Below are 12,784 nucleotides of genomic sequence, written 5' to 3'. Positions count from 1 at the left end.
TGTTTTAAAATAAAAATAATGGTAAAAAATACTTAGTTAATGCATCCACTTGAAGTATGCTATAAAATGCTCAATTAAAAGAAATTTGCCTCTCGTATGGCTTTTTTCAATATAATTGTTATTAAAGTTCATGTTCCCTATATACACTATAAACTTGAGCCATTTATTGTACAGTAATTATTTATCAAAAGGCTGATCAGCATTGTCAGTTTCCTGATCCATTGTTATTCATGCTTAGAAGTGATTCCAAGATAATGGGCAGAATCCAGAAAAAGGTATTTCTCATATTTAAGGGTCTTTTGACTCTCATTTTTTAAACATGTTACCCATTTTTCAAACAAGTTCCTCTGTTTCAAAAGAAAATCACTTGAAATTTTATATGTGAGCTCAAAGGAAAAAAATCACAAATCATTACAATTACATATATAGAAGTAATATTGATACACATCTAGTCATTTGAGAAAAATGTGCTGAAAATGCTTTTAGAATGCTGTTTTTCTTTCTGAAGGGAATACATTTTAAGCTGTACTTTTGTTTGTTTCAGCTTGGAGAACAGCAATCTTTGGAAGAAGCGATTCGAATAGCTTCCAGAATACAACAAGGTGAAACTCCAGGAATTGATGATTAATTCATAGCTTGGCTAAAGGAACAATAGAATTCTATTTTATTTTTGTTCAACAAAAGTCTATGCCAGGTGAAAACCATAAAAATGTTTTTGCTCACTAATACTGTGCATATACTTTACGCAACAGTGAAGAACATTTAAAGTGTATAATGTTTATGTATATGAACTTTGAGAATAACGGAATTCTATCTCTTAAGATTCATTATTCTCTACCCAGGACTATGGAATTAGGTTTTTGTATTAAATTTACTTGCTTATATTCCAAACCAAACTAGAGACAAGCAACAGCCACAAAAGAAATGCTGGAATTAATTTTAAAGTCATACAAAACCAATGAAGGTATTATTGAAGATTTCAACTGTTTAAATCATAACAGCAATCATCATTCAAAAATCTTTTGAAAGCATGAGTTTAATTGTTTCTTATATGCAGTTTTGAATTTTGAATCCTTTGTAAATATTCCATTTTAATTGTGGTTCATACACATGTTGAACATTTATCGTCTTTAGTTTCCTCTCCCATCTCACTGATTGTAAATACAGACAATTGCCAGAATTGCTATTATATTATCTTTGAATTGGATTATGTATAAAAGAAAAGCTTTGGTTGTTCAATATTAAAGGAAGTAAAACTAGTGTTTCTACTTACTTGCCTACCATCATGTTATATATGAGAGAGAATTTCTCTAAATCTTTGTTCAGTCATTTAGAGTACATAAAAGTTCTACCTAAAAGGAAGAGAAATGAGATGATTAATCTAATGCTATGTTCCCTCCATCATCATTCTCATGCTTTATGTATGATGGGTGACCACAAGCAGAGAAATCTTCACTCTATCCATATGATTTAAAACCTTGATTTTCCAGGATCTAAATTATACAGAGAGAGGCACTTTGCAACAGCCACTTTTCTTCTTTAAAGGGTAACAAGACCAAAGAAGAGAGTGAAACAAGTGTTCTTATTCCCATTTTAATTCATTGCATCTCTGCTTGAGATCGATTGCAGAGAACTCAAAGATGGATTTTTATGTAACAAAAATCACACAATTCATGTACAAGAGAGGAAGCATCAGCAGGCTTAGGGAAAAGTTTCCAGAAGTACAAAAAAATCTTTAGGGGGAAAAAAAGGAAATCCTCAGTGATTGAGAATCCTCAGTTAGCAAATGGAGCAGATATATTAGAAAAGGTATGGTGGCTAACTGAAATACTAAACAGGAACATTCCACTCTGTAATATTTTGCTGCTGTTCCCATATATTATTTAACTTGAAATCAACATTTTGAAACAGGATAAAATAAGAGACAACGGTTAGCTAGTTTGAATGACTGTGATTACTTAAGTAGCAAGTAATCTAAATTTCTTTCATCATAAACCTTACTATGAACTTGTAGGAAAAGTTCATAGATATGAAAAGATGTGAAAACTAGTTATAAAAAACATTTTCCAAACAATTTCTTTTTTCAGAAGCAGGATATCCAAAGACATAAGCCCCTCCACTTCTTTTGTTTGTTGTGAGATGTGTAGGCTTTTAAAAATCAACAGTTTTGAGATTCATGAAAGACTAAATGTATTATGGCATAAAACTTGTAAAGCAGGATGTACTTCATCAGACACCTACATATGGATATTGGGGGGAAAACGGGGAAATTTTTACAAAGTGAAAATTACAGGTACTCCTCATTTAGCCACTGCCTCAGACAGCGACTGTTCACTGTTACAGCAGTGCTGAAAAAGTAACTTTGTGACCAGTGCTCGCATTTACGACCTTCGCAGCATCGCTCTCTCAGTCATGTGTTCATCATTACAGTCAGTTAGTACACATCCTGTGTAAAATTGTAAGCACTGTTATGGTCACATGATTTTTTACTAAGTGACTGCTTCATTTAACAACCGAGTTGCCAGTCCTAACTGCAGTCTCTAAACAAGGACTACCTATACTATGACTGTTCCTGAATTTTATCTGGAGCCTTAATCCAAAATGGAATGGAGCATTATGGAACAGTTCTCATAGCAAGACAGACATCTCTAACCTTCTGTATCCCTGATTCAAAATCCTCTGCAAAGGCACCCTTATGTAACTTGGGAGCTCTGGTGCCCAGCCAATGGTGTTACTGAGGCATCCATGAAAAAAATGGGAAACATGTAAAAAGACTTCTAGCTGAATTTGATGCAATTGCAGGTGCAGGTTCTGCCACTGTAAATTAAGGCAATAGAAAGGGTTGGCCACCCTATTTTTTAAAGAAATGTGTCTTTGATGGTTTCTTAGCCCTTTTTATTGATACTCTTATCTATTAAAACATAAAGCATTGGGACTGAGTAAGCAAAAAAAATAAATGATGAGGCTAATATTTAAGGCTTAAAACACATTGATTGTTTCACATGGCAAAGAAATTGCCTGTATATCTTACAGTCTCTTATAGTTGTTGCTATTGTGAGTTTTTTTAATCACACAAGAGAATAAGCAATTATTCCTATAACTGGGTTTTGACTTTACAGTTTCTTTGTGGGGAGGTGCAGTGTTGGTTTAAGGAATTTCTCATACATATATAAATCCTTTTAGAAACAGGTTATAATTGTATGATTCTACGATATTTAATATAGTCTAAGGCTTTTAAAGCAACTTCATCGTTTTTCAATAATTTTAAATCATTTTTGTAAAAAACCCCTATTATTATTATTATTATTATTATTATTATTATTATTATTCCAGTTTATCCATCAAAAAAGTACCAAACATACAATTTAGATTGCTTAATTTTTCAAACCTGCACGTCTGTTTTATTGATACCACAGACTACAAAACAAGTGATTGTAGAGGTATCAAATGATACAGAATAAATAACTAGGGAAAGTAAATAAAGCTAAACATTACAAGTCATATAAAAATATTTTTTCTTTGACTCAGGTTGATAGATAATGACTGACATAAGGCCTGCCTTGTAATCTCATGGAATAGGCAAAGAATATCCTCATTTATAGCTCTGTCATTTAGCTGGTATGTTATATCAACTCTCATACAGTAATACATGAGAATGTACCTTATGCAAGAATATAGCAGTGTCATAATCACATACAAATCACATGTAATATGATCATTGCAAATATATATTACAAAATGCTATGCACAATTGCAGCAGAATGCCATACAAATATGGACAGAAGCCACTCTGTAAATATACTGTAATAATCACAATTTTTCAGTCTGGAGAAATATGTAAAGAAAGTATGTAAATGGACCTAAGAATATTTGGTCTTCACAATTCAGTATATAATGCTGGGATACAATGATTTTGAATTGAAATTTTCAAAGTAATAGATTAAAAAGCAATACTAGTTGCTTGGAAAAGTTACTGAACAACCTTACAGATGTAAAGACATCAAACATTTACAAACTCTTCTAAAGGAAGGATAGGACGTAGATGTTATCTTATACAAGCTAGTATATGTACTCCATCCAAGCCATTATTGTCTATTCTGACCAGTACCTGCTCTCCAGGGTTTGTGGCAAAAAAATATCTACTACCTACTACTTGAGTTTTTAACTAAGGCTGGTGCCAAAGATTAAAGCACATGCAGGTATTATATTTACTTTATTATAAAACAATGGCCTCTCTTTGAAAGGATAATACTTTTGAATTACATAGTGCCAGGGACTAAGATTAGAGTTAGTCCTGATTATGCCATATTTTGCTGCCAGTGGTATGCCAAGGCTGCCCTGGCATACCACTGGCACCAAAATATGGAATAAGAAGAGAATCTTAGATTATGCTTGAACATCTCATAAAATGGACTACATAGGATTTGGTGGGAGAGCATGAATAGCAACTCTTCCCTGGGGCCTGTGCATAAACAAAATTGATAGCCCCTACAACTTCATTTTCTCAAAACACGGGTGTTATGAATTTGTTGCTCTCATTCTTTTTCTGATAAAGTGACTAATGAATACATCTTATCTACGTGTATTTATCCATAGTACTAAAATCTTCTAGGCCTATACACTGTTTGTATAGGTAGGTACTCAGATCAATTCACAACTGAGAACTACATGTCAAAAATGAAAATGTTGGCCTTCACTCCCTTTAAAACTAGCACAATCTTCCTGTACAGACATTATCAATATTTACTTTGTAAGATTATTGCTGCTAAAATTGCACACAAAAAACCCACCCACTGGGGCAACTATTAAATTTTAACCAACATTTTTGCTTAGAGGTGCAGATCTTCAAGTTGGAAATCAAAGGCTATGACCTTTTTAAGAAAAATAAACCCAGGGCAGATAAAACTCTACTATTAATGATTGAAATCAATCCTGTGCTTTGAATTATGAGTAGTATAGCCAGAAGATAACTTTTCACCCTCAATTTGTTTTGGACAATTATTGGGCCTCCAAAGGATGGGTGGGTGGGTGTTTGGTTGATTTTTTTAAATTTTGCCTACATGAAAGAGTTACACATGGGAGAGGAAATTCCCCTCCCCTGGCTTCAATTCTACCAGCAGATTTTTTTTTCTTTCTGTTGACAGAAACATACATTTGGGCTTCATCTTTGGTTGTCACCTAGGTGTTATTACTCAGGAGGAAATCCATTACATTTGGTGGGAATTATTTTTAGTACATAAAGTAGATGTAACACTGCTACACTGTAAACCTACACACATCTACTCAGACATCAACCCTGCTGAATTCAATTAGACTTTTCTCACTTAAATACAGTGGTACCTCGGATCACAAACGCTTCTGTTCACAACCAATTCGGGTCACAAACAGTTCTGTTCGCAAAATTTTGCCTCTGTTTGCGAACGCCAGATCGGGTGACGAACAGGATCCACGGCCATTTTCCCTCCCGTGACACGTGGTCGTGGCTTCCTGTAGGGAGGGGGACTCTTCCTCCAAGCAATAACCACCTCCCCACCCGCCTTCCTGTCCTCCACGCCAGAAGTCGCGTCAAGCAAGGTTAGCATTCTCTCTCTTCGTACTGTACTTTGTGTCATATTTTTGTGGTTTAAAAAAAAAAAACATATGGTTCAGAACGGATTAACCGTAATTACATTGAATCTTATGGGGAAATTTGATTCGGACGCGACCAAAATCGGTTGGCGACCAAATTCGGAGGGGTCAGAACAGATTAACCGTATTTACATTGAACCTTATGGGGAAATTTGATTCGGGTCGCAACCAATTCGGGTCGCGACCAGAGTCACAGAACGAATTAAGTTCGTGAACCGAGGTACCACTGTACGTATATAAGATTGCAAGGTTAATATGTATTTATTTGTTTCTGTATTTATATCTCTGACTCCACAAGGAATACATGGTAAACTTATACAAAAAGCCCTATAATTTGTATTATTGCATATAGAGAAAAAAATCAACAACAGTTAGGATAAAGGAGCATAAGTTGATTTTCATGGATCTATCCACACAGTAGGCTATGCATTCAACATGTTGAGTTAATTTGAGATATATGCCTGGGCCAAATTTTCAAGCAAATCTCATGTGATTCTGCCTGCATATATAATACATTTAAAAATGAATAGAGCTGTCAGATCCACACTCCATTCATCTATAGAAGTGAGTATCAGTTACCAGTGCTGTAAAACATCTCTTACTCATTTTTGCTCTCACTAAATTCCATCAGATAGGCCTTAGCCAGTAGGCAAATGATTCAATTATATTGGGTGTTTACACAAAGTAATGCTTCCATGACAAAGCTGCATCAAGTGCAGAAATTTGACCAAGAAGAACAGTTTCAAACCATATGTATCATAGAATGTGCATCTGTATCAGCAAAGTGGCACAGCCTGGAAGTTTTCTGATGTAGCCCAAAAGTTGTGCAATAGACTCTAAATTCCTGCCTGGAATTTAAGAATTAAGAAAACCTGGAAACTCCAGCGGGCTTAGAATATGGCATTTAGACCATATTTGCAGCATGTGCATGCATCCTGGCTTAAGTTGTGCTGACTTCCCATTGCCCACCAAGTCAAATTCCAAGTGGATGTTTTAACATACAAATCCCTTTACAACTTCCCCATTATGTTACCAATGGAGTTTCACTTGTCTTCTACAAGTGTTACCTGAAGGGAAACCTGGCTAGAAACAACTAGAGACAGGGCCTTCTCAGTGGCAGCAATGCCTCTATGGAATTCCCTCCGGCCAGGTATACAATCATCAGCTGAGAAATTTAAGACCTGTATGTATAAATAAGGATTTTCTTCTTAATTTAATTATTGTATAGAAGCTGGTTTAGATTTATACATTTTTTATTATTTCTCTGGGGGAACTACAGAATCTCAGAAACTGGAAGAGGAATTTCTCAGCCTCAGTTATAGCAAATTAATTAAGGCAGAGTTTCTTTGAATCACTTTTTCTGATGTCTTTCAGCTGCAGAACTGAGATTCCTCTGCTAAGACCTCTTCCCTGTTTTCCTACAATTTGCATGTTCTTGTCCTGCACTGATGCACTAAGCCAGGTTAAGAAAAGCTTGAACTGACTACCACACTTTGACAGGAGCTTACAAGGATTTAGTCCAAATTGCAGGCTATCATTGGACAATTCCCCTGCTGCTGTGCCTTCCCAACTTTCTATTCTATTCCTGTAGGTGGATCTTACTCTTTCTCTCTCTCTCTAAGATCACTTCTGAATTATGTTAGATCAAAAACAGATCAAAGCTGTCTTATCTATGAAATGCCACATTGCTCTAGGTGTTTTGGTAATTTTGAGGAGGGGATCAGCTACCATGCCCAAACAGATTGAAATCAGGGCCCTCCATTTCATTCCTAGACCAAAAGCCAATCTGGAGCCAAGAGTTGAGATGTTAAGAGAATCAAGGACAGATACAATGAGGGCAAAGGGATTCCTGCAGTAGGATCTGGGACAGCAAATGCTTCTTTGTGGAAACCACTTTGTTTTACGGTGGATGCATTCAGCAAACTGAAAAATGAGAGTTTTTCCTGCTCTGTAAATCAACACTTCTTTTCCCTAGAAATGTTCATAAATCATATGTCATGGTTTGAAATCATCATCATCATCATCATCATCATCATCTTGGGTGCAATCCCAAAACATCTGGAGCACCACTTGAAGACCATTGACATTGACAAAATCACTATCAGCCAATTTCAAAAGGCAGCTTTACTTGGAACAGCTTACATCCTGAGACAATACCTTTAACACCACCAAACAACAACATCTGCCTAACCCAGGTCCTTGGGAAGGACTTGATAAGTGGATAAAAATGCTAAATCCAGTCTAAACATCTGGTTGACTGTGTGACCAACAATAATTTATTAAACTTGTATGCTGCCCAACTCTCAATGACTCTGGGTGGATCATAACAATCAAAGACATTACAATAAGATCAATAAAAAATAAAGATTAAAAAATGGTAAGCACGATGAAGTGTGGGGTCTCATTCTCCCAAAAGCCTGAGTAAAATTCAGGTTCTTCATGGCTCTTCTGAACAACAGCAGAATGGGTGCCATCTGGATCTTGGGAGGAACCACATTCCAGACAGCAGGCACTACTACAGAGAAATGATGTAGTTTCATGTACTAAGGTTAAACAATAAAAAGGATAGCACATTTTTGTGGACTAGAATCTGCTTCATTGGATCCATTGGCAGATACTGAAGGCTACACTTCATGCATCTGATGAAGCAGAGACCAGTCCAGGACAGGTTGCAGCATCATCCGGGGATTTATCTTGAAGATAGCACTCATCTTTTTGTTGCTTTTGCTGCTGAACAACCAAATATGATTAGCCTTTTGGAAAAGGGGGAAGGGATTAATTCTAAACTTGGAACTCCTGTTATGCTGGCTTATTCCAGACTAATCATGCAATATTGTGCCAGTATGAATATAGTACAGGGCAGTTATGGACAGGGTTTGATTGATTCTCCTGGCTTTAGTTCCTTCCCTTTCCAACAAGCCAGTGGGAGCAGGTCCACTAATCACTCTCCTTAATGTAGGATGGGGGCGGAGGTGAGTTTTGATAGGTGGATAGACTGGCCAGTTTAGCTCCTTGATCAACCTCACTATGGTTTGGTGCCAGTAAAGGGTCCTTTTGAACAAGGATTTAGAGCTGTTCCAAAAGAGTGTTCACAAGCAGCCCAAACAGGCATGGGGAGAATTGTGCTGCAAAGCAGCAGGAAGTAGGTTCTTCTTCTCCCACTTCATCGGGCACCTCCCCCACCTCCCCCAGCTGCCACCACTGGTGGGCTGCTGTTCCTGGTCTCTGAGTCTGGTGGGTTCAGGAGGAAAAGCCAGTTTGAAAGAATGAGACTCTTCTGCTGCCTAAATCAGAATGGCCATGGAAGAAAGTCCCCAGGGGCAACAGGGAGGCGACATGACTACACTATGTCTGAAGTTAATCTCATCCCCTGCAGTCACCTGATCATGCCACCGACCAAATGGTCAGTGAAGTGTGTCAGAGGGCACTCACAGCAAAACTGCCATGGCTTGCTACTTGCTTGAAGGAGAAAATATTAGTATAATACTGGAACATCTGAGGACAACTTTAAGCAGCCTCAAGTAATGGTTAAGGTGCTAGAAGAGGGGCATGTCCACTCTCAGCTATGGAAATTCATTGGGTGGCTTTGGGCTTGTCACTCTCTCTCAGCCCAACCTACCTCACCGGGTTGTTGCTGTAGGGAAAAATTGGAGGAAGGAGTACTGTGCATGATGCCTTAAGCTTCTGGAAGAAAGGTAGGATAATCAATCAAGTGAGGAAAGGCCCTAAATCAGGCATATTTTTCCAAGGGCTTTAAGAAGCAGCAAAGGGAGATTCTAGCTACTGCCTATAGCAACTACAGGAAAAGAACTAGAATAATGCCATGCCATGTTATACTATGTTATACTAATGCAGTACAATATTCTCCTGAAAATTTTTTAAGGACCACAGCTCTTAAGTGTACTGTTTTAACTTCCCCTAGTTAGGCGACTAGAGTTGTTGAATACACAATGTTGCTGAATTTATTAGCTTTGGTTAAGATTGTCTAAGAGAAACAGGGCAGGAACAAACAATGTTATCAATCCAACAAAGGCTGAGATAATTAAATCCACAAAGGTCACATTGCAGTATATCTCTAATGTTAATTTGTTTGCTTATCCACAGGCTGGTTTTGAAATAAGGTATTATTTTCATGCTGTATTCTTGTATTTAATTGTTTGTGCTTCTTATCTGAAAACTATGCAAAGAACTTTCATTATTGGAGTGGGATGTAAATACTGCAGATAAATAATAAAATGTTGGTCCTAATAATGTTTTTGTCCAGTGATGGATTTTTAATTTTCCTTCCACTGGTAACATAGTTATGATTGTTGTTTATATTTGTTTTGAGTATTTTCTCTTAGTCCTCTAGTCCAGAAGGAAAACCCTGGATTTAGTACACATTAGAATTATTGTCTATTTCTTCAGCCTAGTCTGGACAAAGTTCTGAAATCTAATTCAAAACTCTCCCCCCCCCAATATAAATAACACCTGTTTCTCTTTTTATAAGTTTGCTTAGAATTTTGCTCCACAACTTTTCTCCTTGTTCTCTGCTGGCCTATTGACCTTAACAAAGCAATCTGCATTTCTGGCTCTTGTAGTAGAATTTATCTTCATCTCACTGGTGCATCTCAAGTGCTGTGCCTCTGTAATGGGTGATCAGCCTATGGCCTTCCACATGTTAGCTACTTCAAATGCTGGCATTCCTAGAGAAGAATGACTAGTGGCAAAGGATGTTGAGAGTTGTCATTCAGTGAAATCTGTGCAGTCCCAGGTTGGAATCCTTGCCCCTGGTGTAAGGGGCATTACTCCTAAGGCAGATCTACCCACGTCTCCTTAACTCTGAGGATAGCTGGCTATCTGTTATTGAAGGATATTTCCACATGATCCAGATTGTTTTTTTTATCCCGAGCTAACCTCAGTTTTTTTTTTCCTGATATGATGTGGAAGCAATGCTTTCTATCTTTTCCTCCCACCATAAATCTATTTGCATGATGTGCGGTGCTCCAGCAGCAATGGTGGTGATGACTTGGCAGAGCCTGGATCTGTCTAGTTGCTGGGGGAGAGTAAGTTGGTAGTTGATATACTTTGTGCTGCTTCATGGTTGCCCATATGCCTTCAATAGTTGTCTTGGAGAAGCCATGATAAGACCAATCCAAATATGTTACTCTTGCAACTGGCCCCATTGTACATGAATGACTATTTAATAATATTTGTATTTCTATCAAAAGTCTCTGGTAAAAAGCAGTTCATGCTCTTAGTTGGTCTAGTACTGTATATTATAGGTGTAGAACAGCAATCGTACTTACAAATTGCAGCATCTATTAAGTCCTAAACAAATTATACCTTTTTGAAAGACCTACAAAAACTTCCCATTCTTCTAGTAGAAACATTGTACAATTAAGGTTGTAATGGTTATATTAATAGTATAAAAAAGTATATTTCCCCTTTCCAGCAGGCCCAGTATTGACCCTTTCACTGAGTAAATGACAATGCACTTACATAAAACCAATGAATATCACAATGACATATGCAGGCAAATGAGACAATGCTAGCAACAGTGATTTAAGAATACAGAACATTCCTCTGTAGGCCAATAAAACAGAATATAAAAATATCAGTATAGTGTCATCCTTAAAATATATTTTTGATAGTAGACCTTGCTTCTCACAAATTCATTGTTTTCATTTCCTGGATTTTATCCAGAAGAATGGAAGAATGGTACAGTGAGAACAAATGAAAACAGCTCTTCATACCTTTCCCTTTTATCTGTTCCAGAGTCTTCAGTTGGTATTTTGCTTTTATTGCTCTCCATATAGCTTTTGTGTGTGTGTGTGTGTGTGTGCCTTTGAGCCAGTCTTTGAGCCCTGGCAATTGCTTGGACTACTCCCTACAGTTTCCTTGACAAGGTTTTTCGGAAGTGGTTTGCCATTGCCTCCTTCCCAGGGCTGAGAGAGAGTGACTCACCCAAGGTCACCCAGTTGGCTTTGTGCCTAATGCAGGACTAGAGCTCATGGTCTCCTGATTTCTAGTCTGGTGCCTTAACCACTACACTAAATTGCTCTCCAGTTTATTATTACATTCATAGTTTTAAAAGCCTGTAATCTCAGCACTTCTTTGTATGCTTCCTACATTTTGACTAGATTCCCTCGGGAAATAGCTCCCTGGGAACTATTAAATACAGTTCAAGCAAGGCTGGGTTTGGATTTGATCAATATACTAGGTTAAAGGTGTTTGGGTAATTTGTGGTTTAGTGTATTATACTTACCAAGCAATTGAATTCAGTAAGTCATGGTTTAATTAACCTATGGGTGTTGTATAAACACATCCTAAATACAACTCATACTGAGGCTTTGCTAAGGTAACAGAACAATTTAAGTCACATCTTAAATACAGGAAACACAGTTCAGGATCTTGCTAACTGTTTGGCAAATGCTGCCATGTAGTCAGGAAAAGCTAATTTTTAATTGTCTTGATTTACACAGTATATGGTTTGGTTAGCATGTTGTGTGAAGTGGGTGAACTATGGTTTATTTAATAAGTGAGTTTATGAGTCAGTAAACAGTGGCTTAGTGCAGAGTGAATACAGCCACTTGACCTTTATTATGAGTGGGTGAAGGTTGTAAACAATTAATTCAGAGGTAAATGCAAAAATCAGTGATAACATTTACAACAGCCATTCTCAAAATACCTATTGACAATTACAGATGCCTTTCTCTTTGGTATATATTGTATTTGATTTTAAATAAACATACACTAGAACCAGAACTCCTGATATGTTGTAATTCAGCATGTTGCAACATCCTTTGAAATGCTTTGTTCGTGAACAGACTTTTAAAATCAGCCATAGTTGGCAATGATCTAAATTTGGCAATGACCAAAAGCAAAAATGTCTTGGTTTCTGCATATTATTTGTATCTCAGATTTGTGTCCACTGAGCCTGTTTTATGTGGAATGCAGAAAATGTTCTGCATTAGGAGATAGTTGGAAGCAGATAGTTCATCACGTTGGAAGACGAAGTAGTGAATTAACTATTAAGCTATGGATGCCACTATGTCCAGCCATCATATGGCCAGGCCAAACATGGGGACAGGGCTGGTTTATTACAAACTTTGGTCTGGAGTTCATCTTTCTTTCACATACAGTAGTTATTTTATAGGTGGGGTGACTGTAGAGG

The 12,784-nt window shown here is 37.1% G+C and overlaps 1 protein-coding gene across 6 annotated transcripts in view; it reads left to right on the top strand.

Moving 5' to 3' along the window:
* ZNF143 (zinc finger protein 143) overlaps positions 1 to 1,275 on the top strand; it is a 43,886-nt gene extending 42,611 nt beyond the window's left edge. For 5 of the 6 annotated variants that reach the window (XM_088145949.1, XM_088145950.1, XM_088145951.1 and 2 more), the window contains one exon: positions 545 to 1,275. In XM_088145949.1, the coding sequence (XP_088002075.1) occupies positions 545 to 628 (84 nt within the window). In that variant the 3' untranslated portion in view covers positions 629 to 1,275. The remainder of the gene's footprint in view (positions 1 to 544) is intronic. The other variant, XM_088145954.1, reaches the window with a different exon arrangement.
* Positions 1,276 to 12,784: the final 11,509 nt, after the last annotated feature.

The sequence above is a fragment of the Python bivittatus genome, unplaced genomic scaffold (assembly GCF_059951505.1).
Source record: "Python bivittatus isolate LINGU-HERP-01145 unplaced genomic scaffold, Pbiv_v1 ctg000480_np1212, whole genome shotgun sequence".
NCBI lineage: Eukaryota > Metazoa > Chordata > Lepidosauria > Squamata > Pythonidae > Python > Python bivittatus.
The sequence above is the reverse complement of the archived record's forward strand: the minus strand, read 5'-3'. Positions and strand labels throughout refer to the sequence as shown.